The sequence below is a fragment of the Betta splendens genome, chromosome 21 (assembly GCF_900634795.4).
Source record: "Betta splendens chromosome 21, fBetSpl5.4, whole genome shotgun sequence".
In the NCBI taxonomy this organism is placed as follows: Eukaryota; Metazoa; Chordata; class Actinopteri; order Anabantiformes; family Osphronemidae; genus Betta; species Betta splendens.
This window is the reverse complement of record NC_040899.1, coordinates 10,389,008-10,410,920: the sequence shown is the minus strand read 5'-3', so window position 1 is coordinate 10,410,920 and position 21,913 is coordinate 10,389,008. Positions and strand designations below refer to the sequence as shown.

Here is a 21,913-nt window from a genome sequence, read left to right as displayed (position 1 = left end):
GCTACTAGCATGATTTATAAGCTGAGCCCACGTTCAGTAGAAAGTAAATGCAACCAGTGTGTTACAAAGACAATGAACAGGTCAAAGGTAGTATATGATGCTGGTTTTAAACAAAGGGCATTCCAGGAACCCATGGTTTATTCATTTCATTCATACTCTCTGTCTCCAAAACATGCAAATGTTTGTAACAGGTTTTCTAAAGCCAGTTAAGTGTTTCACATTATCAGTGGTTTGCAAAGTGCAAGACAGATGAATGGGCTTGAGACGCGTTCTGTTGGTGTGATTTTACCTGCTAACGAAGTCCAAATGTAATTATCAAGAGGGATTCTTCTAACGTAACTTATTAAAGGCGGGCGAGGTGCTGGTCTACGGTTTGTAATGGCAGAAATCAGTCATGTCTAAAGTTTGAGGTCAGCAGCGTGTGCTGGGGGACTGCACGTGTATGGACGGCCATGGCAACTATCACTGTGATAAAAGCTCCAATAAAGACATTTGTTATTACCTTGTTATTACCATAATGTTTGACTGGTTTTAACAGAATGTGTGGCTGCAGCACAGCTGTGCACGATGTAGTTGGTTGAAAACGATCAGTACCTGAACTGGACTCGGTGCAGTTCAAAGTGAACAAAGCTGCGTTAATGAGCTGCTTTCACGCTTAGTTTCTGGCAGAAAGCAGATTATCACAGCAACAAGACTCCGAGTCCGTGTGCGGTTTGTTTCTGAAGTCATTGGACTGAAAATGTCAGCAGAGATGAAAAAAAAGAAAAAGTGGGGGTGGAGAGGAAACAAATTCTACAGACGATAAATGAGCTCGCTGGAAAGTGTCAGACTGAAAAGGTGGTACAGAAGAAAAGGAAAAATGGAGGTGACAAATATAATGAAAAGGTTATTCAGAGACAGGGAAAGCAAGGAGGAAAACGCTGAGGCGTGCAGTAATTAAACAGAACAAAGGGAGAGAACGATCCTGTATCTGTGGAGCCCAGTCGCTACGAACTTCTCTTTTCGCCGCTTCTTTGCAGTTTATGTCAACAGTTAACAGCCATGAATGAGAGCCAGCGAGCTGCTCCGCTCCATCTTCTGATCCGACGGCACATGAAGGTAGAACGCGAGGCCGTTTTCAAGCTTAGCGGTTTGTTGTCAAGCTGCAAACGTAGCCTAAAACCAGATCCTCAGCTTCCAAGTGTTAGGTTGAACTCCTGTTTATCGTGTGACTGACCACTTAATGGATTTAGGTTCCTTATTTTTATTGGAGTTTTATTCTGAAATGAGTGTGTGTCAGTGTGTATGTGCAGGTACTAATGGTAGAAACAACAAAAACAATAGATAGTAGAATGACATTGTTATCGTGTTTTAAGGTCCATATAAACTCATGCTCAATAATAATAATAATAATAATAATAATAATAATAATAATAATAATAATAATAATAATAATAATAATAATAATAATAATAATAATAATAATGGGTTATTTATTTTTACAATTGTAAACAGGGTGGTAGTAAAACATTTATAGGTCAAGGCTCAGTTTGTTTGCTGGCTTTAAGATTCACATGTTAAATCACCAGCACGAGAATGAAGCTCCATCCATCCATCAAGCAGCCAAATCAGATCCACTGGACGTACGGTACAATCCGAAAAAAAGAACAGGTCTAATGTGAAAACGTGAAAATAAAATCAAACGTTTATATGTTTAATAACTATTTACAGTTTCATATCTACAGTAAAAGTGGTTTTCAAACCAGAAGTCACAGGCAATCACAGAAAATGACGCGAGAAAGCAATAAAATGAATGTTCATTTTGTACAGGCTCGAGAGGGGCCAAAGGTCACGACTAACATTTTTAAGGACAGCGATGATGTCACAGCACTACAGTAAAACCACAAAGGAGGAGCGAAACAGGACCGAAGTGTGGGCGGAATCCAAAAACGCCACTGGACACGCAGGATGGAGGCGACCTGGCTGAACACGTGTCGAGAGGAGGCCAACGACCCGAAGCCCTTTGCCGAGTCAGCATCACTGTCAAAACCCAAGCCCTTTGAGCTTCCCGCGTCCTTTCACAGCGCTCGCGTCATCGGCGGATGCGAAAAACCCTCCGCTGTGTCTGGAATCAGCAGACTAAAAACAGAGCGCTGCTGTAGCTTTTGCGTAACAACAGTGACACTGTGGAAAACACGGACGTGGGAACAGCTACAAATGGACTCTCATGCATTAATGGCATCACAAGAAAAATCCACGCCCAGGTCCGTCTCACACAGAACTGAGAAAGTCACCTGTACAGCCGTATTATACTGTACAAATGTGCATTTTTACTTGGACGCCCTTTATTGTGGAGGAACTATATCTTCCTCCTCAAGGGGTTTAAATAAATAAATTTGATTCCGAAGCAAAATGTGATGCAGAGTCTAGACAAAAAAGGTCCAGCAGTAAACATTAGAGGGCATCGTTCAGCCTTTCATCCTCTTCACCTTGTCTCATTATTCTCGCTTGAAACCTTCTGGTGTTTAATTTAATGCTTCAACCAAACAGCATCGCAGCCGACAAGTTGGCAAATACATGCAGCGTGTTCTACACAGGCTACGATGAATCACCCCCGTCCTTGCTCCAAATTTGGTACAATCCATCACTTACCACAAGGCTAATGTGTTCACTCATTCACACAATCACGCTATATTTAACGTTTCCTCCATCACGTACCGTCCACAGTCAGATCCCTCACTTGTCTTTGCGTTGTTCCAGCTGATGAATCTGTGGAGGTGGATTCAGGATGTGGAAAAAGGGGGCGACATCAGAGCACTTAGAAACATGTCAACAAACACGTTAACGTACAGCATCTTGCAGAGACGCGTCAGCGGACGGACGAAGGCGTGAGGGGGGGGGTGAAAGCACATTCACGTCACTACATGGCAACAACGTAGGCAATGACAGACAGACAGGCGGCTCGTGGAGGGCAAAGGGCTGGAAGCAGACCCTCGCTCTGCACCTCCAGAGTCCATGAACGTGTGCTTAACAGCAGAGAGGAGCTGGGCTTCAGCGTCCTCCTTCCTCTGATGCTTCTCTTCTCAGTGTCTTAATAGAATCCTTGAGGCAGATTGTTTGAACAGCTTCCTGTGGCAAAAGTAACATTTGGACCCCCCTCCCCTTCTGGAAATCGCTCCTTATGGCTCCATGCAGCCAAGTAAACGTTCAGAACAGACAGCTCCACTCCACAAGAACGGCAACGAAGGAGACGAATACAGCAGTGAGGGTGCGCGTCGTCTGAGATGAAGGATGAGCTGTTCTCGTGTCTTTGTATTCAAAAAGGAAAACAGGACCAAACGGTCCAAAAACATAATTATCAGGTCTGAGAGGAAACACACGACCCCCGGGACACACTGGGTTCCTGTCGACTGGTTGGCACGGAGGGGGTTCTGTGTCACCAGAGGTCTGAAGCCTTGGGTTTGTGTTGGTGTGTGTGTGTGTGTGTGTGCGTGTGTGTGCGTGCGTGCGTGCGTGTGTGTGTGTGTGTGTGCGTGCGTGCGTGCGTGTGCGCACGCGCGTGTGTGTGTGTGTGTGTGTGTGTGTGTGTGTGTGTGTGTGTGTGTGTGTGTGTGTGTGTGCATGCGTGCGTGCATGCGTGCGTGTGTGTGTGTGTGTGTGTGTGTGCATTCCTCATATGCGGACCGGGGGTCCACTGGGGGCCGTGAGGGGCACTTGAGAGCCGCAGTCGTAGTCGAGCTCGGCCATCCGGGAGCGGCTCATCATCCGACTGTGGGAGTACGCCCGTCTGTCAGTCTGTCTGTCCCTGAAGCTCCTGATGTAGCTCTGCGGACACAATAATAAGGGTTTAGAACAAATTAAAACAAATAAATAAATAAGCATCTGCTAAATGAATGTCATTCTTTGTGTATTTGATGCATCGTGATCCGCATGTTTCTTTCTTTACTTGGTGACGGTGCGGGTCCAGCCTCATATAGCATCTGCTGCTACATGCTACGTGCTACATGCTACATACCGGTGACAGCACGTCTCCGTCGAAGCGTCTCTTGGGGTTGGCCTTGCGGTGGTAGCCGGGCTCCGTCTGGGGCGGGGGGGCTTTGGGCGGCTGGGAGCTCTGGCCCTGGTGATGGGGGTGAGAGGCCGACGGGTGGTGGTACTGCGGCTGGTGGGGGTGGTGGGCGTGCGCCTTCAGCTTGTGGCCCGTCTTCTGGTTCTGCCGCTTCTTCTTCTTCTTGTTCTCCTTCTCCTTTTTCAGCCGCTCCTCCCGCTGCCGGATGCGCATGAGCTGCACCCGCCGTTGCTGCCGACTCAGAACCACTGGAGACGGGACAGAACGGGAGTCAGGAGGTGATGATGTAAACAAGCAAACGTGAAAAAGGCACTTTTAAACTCATTGACGCTGAAAGGAAAAACATGAGAAACATCAAATCGTATGAGATGATTTTTGGATATTTGGATATATTTGGTGGTGTTTTTTTTTCAGTTCAGGCTGAAAGGATCAAAAGGGAGAAAACAGCTCTCCTCATTTCTTTAAATGTATTCATTCACTCAGCAGACGCACTTCTTCCCGGTGCAGACTCATACTCGGTCTCTTGGCACATCGTACGTGGGTGAGTGCGAGTGTTATTTTTGCACCCTCTCCAGCAAAACCATGTCCGAAACCCACCCAGTCTCGCTGTTCATCGATTCCCAGTGTGATTATTTGGGGATTTGGATTTCCGGGTTTGAAAACACTACGCAGCGCAGCGTGTGGTGCGTCTGGGATCTGTTTCCTGTTTCCCTTTCCATTTTCAGGGGATCGAAACGACAACAGTACGAGGACCCTGCAGGAGTTCATGAAGACACGATGTACCGTGTGCGTCACGGCTACTTTGTGTGTGTGTATGCGTGTGTGTGTGTGTGTGTGTGTGTGTGTGTGTGTGTGGGCTGGGGTGGAAGTCTTATGAGGTCTATCGCTGTGTCTTTGTGCGGGCGGACAGCTAACGATGCACCATCTGCCAGGGAAACTACTTAATGATACCCCCCTCTTCTTTTCAGCAGCTCTCCCCACCTCAGGCCCCTCTGGCCTCACGTTACTGTGTGTGCGTGTGTGTGTGTGTGTGTGTGTCTTTGTCTTTGTCTTTGTCATTGTAAAGACCAATCTGAGCTTCAGACCGTGGACGTAGGACATTTTGCCTGTTTAAAGTTGGTTGGACTCTATCACAAAGCTCAGCAAATAAGATAAATACAAAAGAAAATAAAGAAGAAGAAGAAAAAAAACGCAATCTAATTCATTCACGTCTGCGTCTTACATGCTTTTCAATTAGCTGCTCTGCTTGGTTGCTCTGCTCGCCCATTGTGCCCCAGTTTATCGCACGCTGCCCTTCCCCCAGTTCGTTCGCTCTCTCTTTGCTCTGTCTCATCTTTTCCTGGTCAGTTCGGCGCTTGTCACCATAAAAAGAGGATTTTCTTCTTTTCTGCGGACCCTTTGTTTTCCACGCAGCAGAAAAATCATCTTATACTTAGCTTTGGTGCAGAACACAATAGATAGACCTCAAGTCACAGTGAGGGATGTTGGTACTCACACTTCTTTCTTATTTTTGTGTGTGTGTGTGTGTGTGTGTGTGTGTGTGTGTGTGTGTGTGTGTGTGTGTGTGTGTGTGTGCGCGTGTGTGTGTGTGTGTGCCATCTGTGTTGTGATTGCTTTCGGAACAGATTAAAGCTGTTTGCTGTTTCCGTCAGTAACACATTCTGCTGACAACATCAGTGTTGGTGTATTCAGTCCTTCTCTTACACACAGACTCGCATCGGGAACATTGCCTTACATTTATATTGTGGACCTCCACTCTAACTTCAACCATGACATCCCTAAACCCAACCCCGACTTTAGTGCATGTAGTAATTGTTCCATACAATAATAATTCCCCTCACAGGTGAGTGTGTTTTCTTATTTCGGTTTCCTCGGTGTGAGTGAGACTCGATGAACACACACCCACACTGTTCCTGCCCCTGGGTGTGACTCATAATCAGGCTGCCCCCTTAATGAAGGCAGGATGGATTTGTCAGACCAGCTTCTTGTGGCCTTGGTGGGATCAATACGGAAACAAGTCTCATCCCCGCTGTGTAAACAAGACACTGTGTCCGAATTAAACAAAATTTAGGACAGACATGATCTGTGTTACTATGACAGATGAGCATGAATCCTTAAACATCCTTGACTTGCATGAGCACAGCACCCCCCCCCCCCCCCCCTCACCTACCCACACTGTCCTTGGTGTTATTGGCAGGAAGACTTACTTAATTATGCATGTTCATCCTTTCCTATGAACTGAAGCACTTGTCGATGACCCCCTTCTTGCTCCACTTTATAATTTTGTCAGCAATCAATAGATGTAAACATTCCTCCTGCTCGTGGTACAAATGACCACAAATAATTAAATAAATAAATAAGCATCCACTAAATGAATGTTATGCTTAGTGTATTTGATGCATTGTGCTCTGCATGTTTCTCAATTTATTCATTTATTTCTTATAATTAAATTTGACCGAAGCCTCAAAGATCAAAGTCCCGGCTGCTCTTTCCTAAAATGAAATGAGGACATGTCCCTCTTTCCTTTCATTCACTCAACCACATTTTCACTTTCCCTCTTTTCTTTTTGCTGGTAAAAATTCCAGTTCCAATGATTCCAATAATTCCCCATTGTCGGAGTAACTACATAAATATATGAAAACGTGTTGAGGCTGAGGTTGACTGAATGCAGCCACTGTAGTGCAGCATGTTGAGATATGAATCTATGAGTCCGATGATTGTGTGTGTGTGTGTGTGTGTGTGTGTGCGTGATGCGGCACTCACTACTCACCCTCTGTGTGAGAGAATCCCTCTGCAGTCACTTTCCACTGAATTAAGACTCCGAGCAAGGCCAGAACCGGCCACACGCCCAGGATGACCCACGTGAACCAGCACACCGACTTTTTCGGAGCTACCTGTAAAGCATAGTTGCAATTTCATCTGAATAATCCTGAATGTCTTTCAGGGAAATTACATATTTAATCAACAAGTCAAATCAGATCATCTGCTGACTTCCTCTTAAATCCAAACTTTAGACACACTTGTGTAAAAACAGGTGCCGCTCCACCAAGGTTAAACCCACCCTGAGTCTCTCGTAGACGTAGTGCACCAAGGCGAAGAGCTCTATAAAGTAATCCACAGTGACAGTGATGATGGCAGCGCCGAAGGTGGCGGTCGACAACGTGACAAAGCAGCGCTGCCACTGGAGCGTGAGGACGGCAAACAAGGTCCCAGACCCCAGGAGGATCCCCAGAGGAACCCACACCGTCTTGGGGTGGTAGAACTCCTCCATGACCTCCGAGAGAAAAGGTGACAATTAGCAGGAGTTCAATTAGTCTACGCATGAGATAATTGATGCTATGATCCTATGCTATGCGCCCCACTTACCACGAGCGACGCCACGCCGACGAGCAGGCCCAGCAGCAGGCCCACCATGAAGAGGCCCACGCTGCGCACCAGCATGGTGACCAGGCCGCACAGCGTCCCGATGCCCAGGCCGATGCCGACCGAGGCCTCCACGCTCAGCTGGGTGTCCATCACCCTCTCCTTGTAGCACAGCATGAAGATGACCACGGAGCCAAACATGAGGCCCGTGAGGAACAACACGGCCTTGAAGCATCGGTAGCCTGGAGGAGGAGGGGTGGAACACAAACACAATGGGTGGAGTGGGTGGATGATAAACACAGGTTAATGAGCCATCAGCGAACTCCATTACCCACAATGCCAAGCTCTGGTTACAAAGTGAATTTGTTCATATCATTTGAAAACCAACAAAGTTTGTTGATTTCCATTTCCCAGTGCAACGGCTTGTTTACTGGAAACGCCATCTGGACTTTTGAGGACTGGATGGATGATCCTACAGTATATCCCAACCAAAACAAGAGCTGCGTTGTTTAATCCAAAGCGTTGGCGCCAGCGTTGTCCCCTCCACTGTGACTCGTCCTTCTCTTCTGACGCGAGCTTCCTCCACGCGGCCCAATAATTCAATGCGTCTCGCTCTGTTGCTCTGCAAAAATGTTCTTCTAATTAAAAGTGGTATAATCTTATTTAAGCAGAGAATGTTTCAGCATAATGAACGTGGAACCAAGAAAGGCCACGCTTCCGTACACAGAGATTGGAGAATGATGGGAACAGATACCATTCTCTGTAAATATTTTCCAAAGATTCAAATACGATGATAATAATTTTCTTTTAAATGTCAGCCGCATTCATTACGAACACGCGCCGTCGTTTTAGTTTTCGTTTCTCCCCGTCTCCATCTTCTGTTTTTGTGATAAAACCTGCAGCGGAGCCGCACACACTGAAACCTTGGCCGTTGCTCATGTTTGTTTACATGCTTCTCCATCTACCTTTTCTCCGTATCTCACTCTGTCTGGACTGTATCTCAAACATCTTGTTCTCATCTCTGCGTAATCGCGCCTCACACAGTCGAGCTGAACAGCACCGCTGCTCACGTCATCTCATCCGACCCGCTGCCCTCCTGCACCCCCCCCACCACACACACACATTTCCCTCAGTCATCGTGGTGTGCTTAAATAAAAAATGCGGTGGAAGCCACTTTATTCCTCACAGCTGTTTGCTCTTCTTTGGCAGCAGAATGCCTGAATGAATACAAATCTGCGACTGAATAACTGGAGCGCGGCCAAAGCATCTCCAGCCACAGAACATTTGCTTCCTCACCAGCCATCACTAAACCCCGCACATTGTTCTTCCATCTCAAATAGTCACCATCAATCGATGAATGAATATGAAATCCCATTGCTCCACCTCCAGTCCTCTGCCTCCACCTCCTGCTGCCCTTTTTGTTCCTTCCTGCTTCCCTTACTTTGGTCCCGGCCGTCCCACACTCCAGCCCATCTGTTCACTCTGGCTTTATTCAGCTTTTGTCTCTCTCTCGCATTTCGTTCTGCCTCATGCGTCTGGCTGCTCGACCCTCACTCCTGGTCTCTGCTGCAACTTTGGATTTGTGCACCAGATAAATAATAGCGAATCTACAATTTAAAAAATAGATCTTAAACGTCAAGACCAAACAATTAAACAATTTTTTTTTTCAGAAACTCTGTAATTCAAATGTGTCATTATGCACTTATTTGCAGAGTTTGTTTGATGATAGCAGGAAATCTGACCGCATCAGTGAAGATGCTTCACTAACTGATAACCAGACGTCGGATGGTGAACGAGCGAGAAGCCAAAGGAAAATGATGCAATTTTGTGTTTGATGTCTTGTTTCGTGACGCGCTGCCGGTAATGTTTTCGGCTGCATGCGTGAAACAGCCATTTTCTGCTGCAATTTGAACAGTGTATGAAATTTCTTACCTGCAGATGCAGAACACATTAATATAGCAACACGACATGTACCCTTCCAGCATACGCTACTAACGCTGCACAGCTAAAGGTGATAAAGTTGCTCATAAAGCCTTAAACTGCAAAACTGAGAAGGAAAACTGTATTTTTTGTAGAAATAATTATATTAAATACCTACTAAAAGTAAAAGTTTTGACATTTTCATCCACCCAGGAATTTGATTAATTAGTGTGGGCCTTGTTGTGTGCTGTCCTCTGTGTTGCTGGGTAACCTGTTTGTAATGCAGAGCCTTGTGCCAGAGCTTTACGCGCCGTATACAGTGAATGTTAATGCAGTCCGCAGCCTTCTCTGACTATCTGTGAGCAACAGGCCGCTATACGTCAATATCAGTCCACAAAATAAGTTCGTTAAAGAATGAGCAAAAGTTTCATGTAATATTTTGTTGAGAGAAACTTGCGAGATGCAAAACAAAAGGTGAATAATCCCACAGTTCTGCAGGACGAGGCAGCACCTGAGGGGAAACGCTAGCTTTGGACGGTGTGTCCTCCTCCTCAAATAGAGAGAGACAAAATCTTTAATTCCCTCTTTAACAAAACAACGCCCGTAACCGCTACGTACACAATATCTAATTACTTTTGTGCTGCAAAGGCCTGACATCCAAACTAATGAGCCCTTAGTGCTGCGTTTAAAATGTAGACGCACACGTGCAGCATGAGCCCAGTTTTTAAGCGCAGAGGAATTACAGCAAATAGGAAAAAGACAACAGAGGATTCGCCGCCAGTTTGGCTCAGTACTTTTTAATTAACTGTAAAATTATTTGCTCCTTTTTTCTCTCTCTCTCTGAGCAGCAACATTAAGTTCAAAGAAACAAAATAAGCAGCCTTGTTTCTTTAAAACCCAGCGGGGAGTCCAGCTTTTTTCATGATGGCAGCAATTTGGGCGGGGCTGATGCCTAATGAGGCCTTACCATTGATTTACGTCTACGCAAACACAAGTCTGTAAGTGCAGACGGTGGGTTCTGCGTAGCGAACAGTACAATCAACACTGTTTGCTATGGCAGAGCCTCAGTAGCTGGGCTCTGTGGGAATGAGGCTCCGCTATTGACTGGCAGAGGCAGGAACAGGAAAACCAATATGTGCTGCTCCTAAATCAATAATATCTCACACCAGCAGAGCAGAATGAGCCAGAAATGACACAAAATGATCAGTGGAGATCAACAGAACAGATCTCAGCCATCAGGAGGGAACTTGCACCACATACAGTACATAGAAAATGATTCTGGCCACCACATCACACTTAATGCTTTCTTTCTTTATATTCTTTACTGATCCTATTCACACCAAGACACTTTCTCACCAAAGAAGCAATAGATGATCCCAAAGAGGCAGCACATGGAGCAGACCACCGAGGGCACGATCTCATATCTCCTCTCAAGCTCCTGGTCGCACTTCAGCCCCACCTCCGCCAAACCCAGCAACTGGCTGGTGGAAGTCATGGTGACTGGTCCAGGGGAACAGGGGAGGTCGGGGGGTCAGGGTGAGGAGGGGGTGTGTAGGGAGCGTCCGGATCACTGGGCCTCACCCATGAGAGAGGTGTCCCCCTGCAAACAGGAGACAGGGAAAATGAAGAGGAGACAGAAAAAAGTGATTATTGACTGCACACTTTAAGTATTCAGCTGGGAGTGCTGACAGGGCAGCGGGCATACGCTATCATTTCTGCAAAAAGAACCATCTCAGCACAGGCACTCTCATAAGTAGCACAGCAGATGGAATGAATGCATTATAAATAATTGCCATACAGCCACTATCATTCACTTACATACAGCAGAAAAGGTTAGGAACAAATTGTTGACTACAGCCAAGAAGTATGTGACCTGCAGCAGAAGGTCTGCAGCACATAGAGCAGCTTCGGTTCGTGCTGGTACCGTCACCAGCCTCCATCATCGCTGATCAAATAACTCGCTGGAGTAAATACAGGTTAAAGACCGTGATGTCATGACTTTATATAGTACAAAGTAGTGGCGCAGTGAAAACATATAGGGTTTCACTATGGCAGGACCAACATTATGAAACATTAATCAGGAAGAGAAACATTAGAGTGTTATTGATTTCTCACTCCGCAGATACTGAATACAACAGATTGTAGCGATACATCAGCACCGCATGCATTTTAAATAGACGCGATGCTGAGCAACCAGCATAACAGCACGCTACAAATATGGATGATGAGTTATGACATCGTGCCTAAATGGATGCGCCTGAATGGAACAGTGTGCTTAGGCTTTTATTATTAAAGGAAGTCACACATAAATAACTCAGTAAGTCAAACGCACGTGAAGCCCTGCAAGACCTGACCAGAATGGTCCTGATGATCAGAATGGACCTGATGATCAGAATGGACCTGATGATCAGAATGGACCTGATGATCAGAATGGTCCCCTCACGTCTACACCCAGTCGCAATAATAAGATGGGTACCTTTTAATAGGGGTGGCCAGTGGAAAAAATACTATTGTATCTTATTTCCACTTTACTCCCATCTTGTATCTAAGGCTGATTTCTGGCCTCAGCTATTAAAAAAGATGAACGTCAGCTGTGTGAATGCAGCTGGGGGCAAATTCTGTCAGTGTCTGTGTCTCAAAAAACTGCTTCAAAGTAAATTGGACTTGGACTGTGTTAAAGTACTTGTGCACAAACCTGCATACAGTCAGTGTGACTCAGGGACCATGGACGCGCCGTTGACCCCACCGCAGATCCAGATCCAGCCCTCACACACACACACACACACACACACACACACACACACACACACACACACACACACACACACACACACACACACAGTCAGCAAATCCCAGTGGTTTAATTTCCAGCTGCTAAGCTGATAGACTCACTGAACAGAGGATATGCTTAAACAGAAACATACTGTACGTATGCTACTGTACATATGCGCCAGTGTTTTAATCTCCATTATCGTTACTTCACCAACCAGCTGTTACATTTGTGTGCAGTTTTCGGGGTTGTTCTGTCATTATAGCGTCCTTTGCGAAGGCAGCTTCTTTACATGCAGCAGCGAGTGTGTGAGCTCACACATTTATTCCCAGCCTCCACACAGATACAATGCGTGTTGCTTTGAACCCTTTTACTCAAAAAAATATATTTGTTATTTCTGGACGAGAAGGTAATAAATACATTTTCTGGAAGCTTTACTTAAGAGAAACTCCCTGACATTGGAGAGTAGAGTAAAAAAACATCTAGCAGCAGGATCAGCCGCACCACAATCAGCTTTTAGTCTCTCTATGAATTAAATTTTAAACTCTGTTACCCTGGATCCATTACACTGGTCTGTTTCTTTCATCCAGGTCAATGCACATGTCATGTCAGAGCCCAGACGACAGTCCCAGTCTTCAGTGCAGTGCTCACACACACACACACACACACACACACACACACACACACACACACACACACACACACACACACACACACACACACACACACACACACACACAGCTGGATTCATCTGCCTTACTGCACAGCAAGAGTAACTTACATTCTTCAGAAATGAACAAGTGAAATGTAGACGTCTACAGAAATGAACAGTCACCGTTTTATCTGATCACACACAGCGTCTCTATGAATGATTGCTCAAACTTCCTACATGTAATTAAGATGTCTAAATGTCAGCTCCTTTGGTTTAAAAATTGCTTTTATACCCCAGGCACAGCACCTTTGATCACGTCTGTTCCTGTGTCAGCAAACCCCACTTGAATCTGTGCCCCTGGGCGTCTCTGTCACCACTAATAAGGCGCTGAACGTATTAGGACAGATTTAGATAAACTATACGTTTTAATAATGCAGTGTAAACCATTCTCCCTGTGGCACGAGTGGGAGAGCGTGGCTTCGGGCGAAAAGCGAGCTGATAGTCATTAACCCAGAGCGTTTGAACTTGTCAGGCTTCAGAGGCAGCCACGCCAGTGACATAAACTGTACCACACGCTCGCGGCGTCACACACAGGAGTGTGTACGAGGAAAATATGCAAAGCTACGCACAGTGAGTGGAGGAGGAGAATCTTTATATAGTGGGTTGGAAGCAGCAGGTTCAGGAGGGAACGTCAGCAGAATAAGATACTTAGTGACAGGAGACTCTCAGCTGAGCGGGTCCCCCTACGCATCATGCCATCCGCCTGCCCCTGCACACACGCGGCTCCATGACAACGGCTTCTTAGTCCAAGTTTGCTCAGATTTAGTAAAACGCTAAAACTTTGACTTAAGGTGAACGTTTTTACCAACTCTGCAGTGAGGGGCTGAATAAAAAGTCCCAAAAAGCAGTTGGGGGGGGTTTTCAATTCATAACTGCCTGTCTTGCAGAGACAAACTAAACTGGTGAAACAGATCAGTCAATACTTCAGTTTAGATTCACTACAGGCACCTGGATTCAAGAGGAATATCCAGCAGAGAACGTCTGACAAGGTAAACGATCATCAAGAATAATGACACTGAAAAAGCGCTGGAACAATTTGGTCTCTAAAGTTGCCTTCACTGGGATTTTCTGTGTTTTCTTTGTTTATAATAAAAAGGTTCAGTGCAATCATATGCTCGTATGTTATGTTGTTGACCGCTCCACCCACGGAGGCATTACACGACTCAAAAACACCCCCCCAGTGAGGTCAGAACAAGGAAGAGCAAAGCACAACAAATTATGCAACAATGTCACGTCCTGTCTGTTGCTATGGCAACCGGCAGCGGCACAGGGACCCCGCAAATGGGACACGGGGGGCTCATCTCCGAGGGGATGTGCATAATAATAAGAGGTTTCTTTGAGAGCCCTGCCAGCGGAGGCCGTGACCTCCGGCCCCATTCGCCCGCTGCTTCTTTACTATTCATCAACCTATCAAACAGCAGCATCAGGTCAAAGTTGATGCCTTTATTTATTTATTTATTTCAAACTTTGACAGTGCAAAACAAACAAATTCGTGTCAGTCGCCGGCGTTCCTCATCCAGCTCTAATTAGCGCACCCAGAAGCATTAGCATACCAACGCGCCGCGCTGACATTAACAGCTTCGCATCAGCGTAAACAGACACTAACAGCCACAAACTCGAACCTTTTTCCAAAGGTTACCTGAACAGTGTGCATTTGAATCAGGTACAATTAAGTCGCTGGCGTTCTGAAATTCAGTGAATCGAGTCACACCCTAAACTTACAAAGATGCAGGAAAGCTAGTCTGTGTTGTGTTACTTCTCTGTGATAAACAGCTGAAGCTTACTGATCAGTACAAACACACACTTTTGTATAAAATGATTCCACAGGGGCACTATGTTACCATAGAAACTGAACTATGGATCTAATTATCAGTACACAGCATTCCTACTTGTAAGACATAAATGGCTGTATTGCAGTTCCACAGGTCACAGTGTCTCTCCTGCAACCAATAACCTGAGAGGTTGTGTTTTCAACCATCTCCTCTCGAGACCGTCCGTCGCCCCGCAGTCAAACTACATGTAAATGGTGTTTTGCAGGCTCGCACCCCCTCTCCGCCGACAATCACAGGGCACAGCGGGAGAGCGCACAACCTCTGACACAAATCACAGTTCGCCGAGTGATCTGCTCAGCCGCATCCGTGCTTGCACAATAATGCTGGGTTACATATCAAAACTGCCGGCGGCGTGATAACCTTTTTTTTTTCCCACGTGCGGATCCTCCTCTCCTCCACAAACCAAAAGGTAATCTGAGGTCGCAGATCACGGCGCCGGCGCCTCGGTGTTGTGATTTGTTCTGTTGCCATCGTGGCCTCAAAACTGTATTTCACATTTACCTTTACATTGAAGACTGATCTGCATGAGCAGTACTAAAAAACTAATAATAATAAATAATAATTTTGTAAATCAGAAGGATTTTTTTCAACTGCAAAATAAAACAATGTAATTAAACATTAGTGACATCCTTCCTGACCGTGCTGTGAGGGACATTATATTCTCTAATCTGTTAGGCGTGGGCAAACTGGAGGAAAAGATAAAGGGGCTTGGAAGTGTTTGTTCCTGTGTGTGTCTTTAGGTGTGAGTATGTGTGTCGCCATGAATATTTCAGAAGCCCCTCACTGAGTGGCGGCGACAGAGCAGCACCAGAACGAGGACACCCTGCTCTCTAGGGTGAGAACTGGGAGGGTTGGGCCGAAAGGGAGGAAGAGGGAGCCAGAGAGGAAGGAAGAACGTGAAAACTGAAACCAGATGATCTAATAAGCCAAACAGCTTTGTATTAGATTATTTGTCAATAGGAGACAGCGAGAGCTACAGAGAGGCGGGTCAGTGGGTCACAGGTCAGTAGGCTGAGGCTTAGCCTTGTTAGTCAAAGGTGAAATGATTTAGATGTAAACCTGCTAATGCCACTAAAGCTATGAGTGCGATTCCAAGCCTGTTCTCCTGGTGGAGTTAACAAGATAGAGACAGAGCATCACTAGGAGGCAGCGAGAACCGGAGCCAGGAACAAATGGATGATAAATGACTAGAAATTAAAGGAAATGATCAGCGGGCGCAGTGCAGTGAGTTACAGCAGTGTTTCCATAATCCGGAACACCTGACTCTCATTCTTGTAGTTGTGACTGTTCATGCATCAGCGCAGACACATTTTAAAAAAGCCTGTTTGGCTTTTTATATCGTCTCTGGTTGCGACGATACACGGCCCCATTCCCCTGTGCAGGACTGACAGGAGAATCTTGATTCTGTGCAGATGCAGCGGTTTTTACTATCCAGCAGCATCTTGTGTTTCTGCTCACTGGACGACAGAGCCTGTATTTGCATGTGGTGGTGAGTAACAGCGTGGCTGATGTCACGGTTACTAACAAGATGAGGCCGTCCATCCGTGTGTGTGTGTGTGTGTGTGTGTGTGTGTGTGTGTGTGTGTGTGTGTGTGTGTGCATGCGTGTGTGTGTGTGTGTTTGTGTGTGAGTGAGTCAAAACCAACTTCAGACTCCAGATAAACTGACAGAGGACGGCTCCACTCCTCAGTGCACGGTGCCGTCACACTGTAGAATAAAACTCTAGGCTGGAAAGTGCAATTACTGCTCCTCCACAGGCCGCTGAACGCAACATGAAATTATCTCCGCTCCTTCATTGTATCCGCGAGGCTGATGGTCTTTATTTTGGTGACGAGCCCGGTGGCGATGTGAGGCAGCGTCGCTGTGTAAGTGCAGGGTTTGAAGCAGAGAGAAGCACGTGTGCTCTGGTGACCTTTGGAAGCGGAGGATGCTCCTCACAGTGTCTATTCATACTGACGCCGTTTCAGGATTTAACTTAATGACGTCGCTTCGAGCGACTGGATGAGGCTTGTTGAGCCAACGATTCATTCCAAATGCCTGGACCTCCGATTTTATAAACCGAATAACAAAAAACTCAATTTCCTCGATAGTGGAGCTGCACATTTCTTAACACACCGCTGCGGTTGTGGTGAAGAAGCCTACTCGCCACAGTTGGCATAGTAACAGGTGAGGCGCGGACAGCCTGGTTTTATTAAAAATCACTCCAGCGCTGCATCTTTGACAAACTGAAACGCTTGCTGTAGCTCCGGCTTCTCCGGCAGCCGCCAAAAGGACGGCGACTACGGGCGTTGCAGCTGAAAAGCTCACAGTCATTTGCATGGATATTAGCTGTGGACACAAATCACTCACCCCAGCGTCCTCAAATCGCCTGTTTCCATGTCAGATTCCACGGTTTGGGTGTCACTCCACTGATCTTTAATCACGATCACACCCAATACCCACTGTACTACAATCAACACAAATCTGCCTAATGGTAATATGGCAGAACATCGCGACAAATGTCATTTAACACATACAACACTGACATTTGCAGGCTGATGAATAACCATAACCTGTTATTAGCTTTAAAGCACATGTAACTCGCATCATTTAGTGCCAATGTGAGGTCAGCGGGGTTTAACTATGTGTGAGGACGCTTTTAAAAACGCCTCCGTGTGGGTCATTGGGTTTAAATGCAGGGGGGTGATTTGTATGGAGGCCGAGGAACGCTGGCTCTCATTCAGCTTGTACACAGAGTGTATAGAGATGCCTGAGTGACCTGCAGACCCTTCAGTAACACACGCATCGCCCACACAACACAACACAGCGCAGCAACAGCGGGCGGCTGTACCCACCGTGGCTCCTAAACACGCTCTCCTCCACGCATCCAGCCTCGCATCCGTCCAGCCCCTGCGTCCCGGTGAGCAACGGTCCCGGGGTGGATGCTCAGATGCAGCCCGTGGACTTAAAGCGAAGTCATCCCAGTGTGCGTTTGGGCGAGCGGCGCTGGTGACCTCAGCATTGATCCCCCTCTAAGCCTCGGTCACTGCTCGCGGCCTGAAGGTGAGGTGACAGGGGAGTAAAGAGGCTTTCATCAGATTACAGCTCATTCTCTGTCTTTCGCTGCCTCCTTTCCACATCATTTATCTCCCTGCTCCTTTCAACCGCGCGGCTCTTCCTCTCTGCAGCTCTCTCTCTCGTGTCGAACACCGGACCTACTTTTAAAGCCCGGTATTAGATGTGTCTCCAGTCCCGCACGGATCCCTTTGTCTCTTTCCGAGTGTCCCCCTGTGAAGCTACGGGAGACGACAGCTGCTCCAAAGCAGGAGACTCAAAACGCATCGATGTTTACAGTCACATAAATATACTGTAAACAAACAGTTATAACAGGTATTATTGCGAACTGCTCTGTTAGTGCTTGTGCTGACTCACAGAACATTAGATGCAGATTCAATGAATCTATTATAATAAATACACGTAAAGCACCTTTAAGTTGAACACTGTGTGAAGCTGTGTCTCCTGTGACACAAGCGGAGAAAGCTCCCACTCAGCACACACTCGCACTGTATATAAAGTGCATCGGCACAAACGCGATTCTCCGATGTTGTTCGCATCTGCTGCATCAACGTGCAGCAGCAGATGTGTTGACCGAGAGAGAGCGAGCGAGCGAGAGAGAGAGAGAGAGAGGCCCTTTCAGCTACAATCCACCGTGACAGCCGAACACACGTGCACAATAAAATGCCACGGCGCCAGAGGGCTGTGACGCGCTGCGAGTCAGATCCGGTTGGAGTCCACGGCTCCCCACGCGACGCTGGCCTCATTACACCGACGGTGAACCGGCCGCCACGCGTCCGCGCGCAAACAGCTGCCCGAATCATTGCGGCTGATGCATTAGCGAGCCCGAGTGACCAAACGCGTTACGTTTGATCCGCGCTTTGAAACGCCGCGCGCACGCGAAAGCGCCAGCGAATTAATGGGATTAGGATCGACTTTGCCGCTCCACTCGCCGGTGCTCCTGCTCTCTGTGCGTCTTCGTGCCCCGTGTTTTCACCCTCAGCATCCTGCCTGGACGCTGCGTCTCCAACCTCCTCCTCCTCACCTCCACTCCACCTGCTCTTCTTTTGTTTCATCTCCATTGACTCTCTCACTAACTCGCCCTTGCTTCGTCCGCCGTCCTGACCCCTCCGCATCCGTCGGCCTCCTGGACGTGAAGCGCAAACAGGGACCCGGCTCCTCCAGGCAGCGGGGCCCCGTACGTCTCCTGCTCAGTCTTGAGTCTGACTCGTTCTGGCTCATGTTCGCCGCACTTACAAAAGGCATCATCAAAGCGCCGCACAGCGAGCGCGACAACACGCGAGCCGTGTCTTCTGCCCCCGCGCTCACCTCAACACAGACATCTATTAAAGCCTCCTTAATACATTAAAATAATGCATGGGGAGGCGGATATTGAAGTGAATGTGAAAGAACAGTTGTGAGGTTAAATCTTGCCTCCTCTTACTTCATCTTGCTTCTCTTTTCTCCCTTTGTATTTAAAGGCGTCGCAGATGCAGGGGACGCCTGACCTCCGGCCAGTTCTTCACAGACAAAAAGGAAATGCAACAAAGTGATAGATTTATTAAAATTCTGAACAGACTTCTCATCAACTGCGAGTCTGTCACTTTGGCCAAAGTCCTAAGCCTGAGGATTGCTTGGCTCTGGCTTGTGGTTATGCAACCATCAGCATAATGCCATATGGGGACCTCGCTCAAGTTTTCATTAGACTTTTCAAGGTGGAACCCTGTTGCATGTCACACATCCACGTGTTCTCATCGTCGTCCCCATTCATTATGTCAAAGGAAACAGGACGCACGCTCAGACGTGTTGTACCTAATGTGTCATTTAACGAACCACAGCTTGAACGTTTAGCCCAGAAATCGAATCCCTAACCCGAAGGAGAACCGTATAAAAAAGACTTATTAACACTAAAAGGTGCAAGGCCATGAAAGGGCACTTTCCTGAGCATTAGACAAATAACGGTACGCGGCCAGTGGCAGAGCTGCTGGGGCATCCTTTGCTCAGGGTCCTGTAGTCGCACAACCTTCAAATCCATCATTGTAGCTCATTCTAGAGAGCCCCAAGATGTAATTTTATGTTTTCAAATAGACCGGCCCTGGTTATTTGTCAAGCTTTCAGGCCAAAATATTCCTTCTAATTCGTCACTTTAGATGGGATTCGGAGCTCATTCCGACCAATACTTCTGCTTTATGCTGCTTGTAATCTTATGCTATAATTCACACTTCCCCGTGTAGCCCCGCAGAAGACACGTACTGTAGAGAATGACAGCATCTGCTTGTAGCAGCGGACAGCTTCACTGCTTTATGAGAATCCGTCAGCTGAGATGTTCAGAAACAAAGGCGCCCTAAACGGCAGAGGTGGGAACGAGAACGCACAAGTTGAAGGGTTGCTTCCTTTGTGTTCTTTGTTATACATCTGCATGTTCAACAAAGGAAATATAGAAAAAATGTCTGCACACCCAGCTTGGAGTTGTTGTCTATAATTACAGTACTTCTTCTTTACTCTGGCAAACTATTAATTACATACTATTTAAATGTGCTATTACTGTATACGAAGAAAGACATGTAGATAGATAGATAGATAGATAGATAGATAGATAGATAGATAGATAGATAGATAGATAGATAGATAGATAGATAGATAGATAGATAGATAGATAGATAGACATGGATGCACGTGACTTTGCGCGTGCAAATCAATTTGTTTACAGCCTGTCTAAGCCAATTATGCACTGGCGTATCAAATCCAGAGTTTCGCCTTTTTAAATACTGATTCCCACATGTCATGAAGGATTCATCCGGCTGCCACTGATACGATGCCTCTCAGAGGTCCTGAGGCGCTCGTGTCTTGTGTGAGAGCCCCCAGTGCCCCGTGAAGCAACGGTTCGAAAACAATAGAGGGAAAACAATAGGCGAGCTGAGGTGTTCCTCCGTGTGTCTAATTGTCAGGAGCAGTCACAGTGATGGGCAAACAGTGCGGCTACGGGACGCACAGCGGGCTGTGGGGAACCATTTTAGCATTTGGACGTTTGGCCGTGAGTGGTAACAGAACGTTTTGTTTGTTTACGTGTCAGGCGACTGATCCGTTCAGTAACATCTTTGCGCGGTGCCATCTGAGGCGTGAACGGGAAAAGACACACTCACCTTAAAAAAAAGAAACAGAAAAAAAAACTGTTGCGGAGAACACAGTAGAACCTCCACTCGTGGTCCGGATCAGCGCAGTCCCAACATCACTGTCCACTGAATCGGGCTCAGTCCAAGAACAACAAGCAACTCCAGGAACCTCTGAAGCGAGGATGAAACAATGCTCAACTCCCCCGTTCCTCGTCCTCCACTCTGGTCTCACAGCCTCTTTCCGTGTCCGCACAGACGCGCCGCCGTTCGCCAGCACCTCATATAATATTGAACGCCGATAATGGACCTGTGCGACGGGAAATGGAAACGCAGCCTTGCGGTTTTGATCCAGTGTTTACATCATGCGCCCAATTATAACCCTCCTAAGCCGCCAGTATCTGCGCTTCCTTTGTGCTCACAGGCTCTTTCACTCTCAACGGGTTAAACCATTCCCGCAGCACGAGAGGGGGTTGGCGGTGGACAGGACCTATTCATGAGATTGTATGGGAACGAATGGGCTTGGTGACTCGTGGCCAAATGTTGTTATTGTCGAGGGGGGGGGGGGTCCCTCTCCCGAGGGTGGGAAAGAATATACTATAGAAGGGGTGGGGGTCATAAGGCTGCAAGGAGATTCTGAGAAGGATGATACAAACAAAAACAATAATAAGACATGATTGACATTGATATTATTAAATTTTTATTCTGTATTTGTTTCATCAAATGAAGACAAACTGAAAATGCTTGTATCTATCTGAGACGCATCCCCTTCAAACTAATATATATATATATATATATATTTTTTTTTTTTTCTCACATTAAACCGATTGGTCTCTCTCTCTCTCTCTCTCTCTCTCTCTTTCTTTCTTTCTCATGACAGATTACGTAACATAGATTTAATTACCTCCAGTGTAATGACAGGGAAGTACCGAGCAAAGAGTCTTTTGTTCTGTTGCACGAGCGCCAGAACAAGTTCAGGACCCTGGAGAGCTCACAGCCACGATTCAATCAATCAAAGCACCTGAGACAACAAAGAACTGCCTTTTAAGAAAGGCGACAGTTTGACTTGACTATTATATGATAATATATCATATATAAATAAGAGCAGCTTTTAGAAACGACGCC

The 21,913-nt window shown here is 46.6% G+C and overlaps 2 protein-coding genes across 5 annotated transcripts in view; one reads left to right on the top strand and one right to left on the bottom strand.

Moving 5' to 3' along the window:
- desma (desmin a) overlaps window positions 1–501 on the top strand; it is a 4,934-nt gene extending 4,433 nt beyond the window's left edge. For both annotated transcript variants that reach the window (XM_029137203.3, XM_029137204.3), the window contains one exon: window positions 1–501. This exon is cut by the window's left edge and continues 113 nt beyond it. The gene's annotated coding sequence lies outside the window, so the exon portion shown is untranslated.
- Window positions 502–1,672: 1,171 nt separating this feature from the next.
- On the bottom strand, window positions 1,673–21,224 carry tmem198a (transmembrane protein 198a). Of its 3 annotated transcripts, XM_029136829.3 has the most exons (8): window positions 20,822–21,224; window positions 17,480–17,681; window positions 10,688–10,931; window positions 7,415–7,653; window positions 7,110–7,322; window positions 6,819–6,942; window positions 3,995–4,296; window positions 1,673–3,804 (listed from the first exon to the last, which is right to left on the bottom strand). In XM_029136829.3, exons 3-8 carry the CDS (start codon window positions 10,824–10,826, stop codon window positions 3,652–3,654), a joined length of 1,170 nt encoding a protein of 389 aa, XP_028992662.1. In that variant the 5' UTR covers window positions 10,827–10,931; window positions 17,480–17,681; window positions 20,822–21,224; the 3' UTR covers window positions 1,673–3,651. The 3 variants fall into 3 exon arrangements, with proteins under 3 accessions (XP_028992662.1, XP_028992664.1, XP_028992663.1); XM_029136831.3 differs by lacking the exon at window positions 17,480–17,681; XM_029136830.3 differs by lacking the exons at window positions 17,480–17,681; window positions 20,822–21,224 and adding an exon at window positions 12,027–16,212.
- Between the last annotated feature and the right edge of the window lie 689 nt (window positions 21,225–21,913).

Coding starts and splice junctions, on each gene's coding strand:
- tmem198a (XM_029136829.3), bottom strand. CDS start 10,826: ATGACTTCCACCAGCCAGTTGCTGGGTTTGGCGGAGGTGGGGCTGAAG. Junction 4,297..6,818: donor GGGATTCTCTCACACAGAGG/GTGAGTAGTGAG, acceptor TCCCGTCTCCAG/TGGTTCTGAGTCGGCAGCAA. Junction 3,805..3,994: donor ACGGAGACGTGCTGTCACCG/GTATGTAGCATG, acceptor TTGTGTCCGCAG/AGCTACATCAGGAGCTTCAG.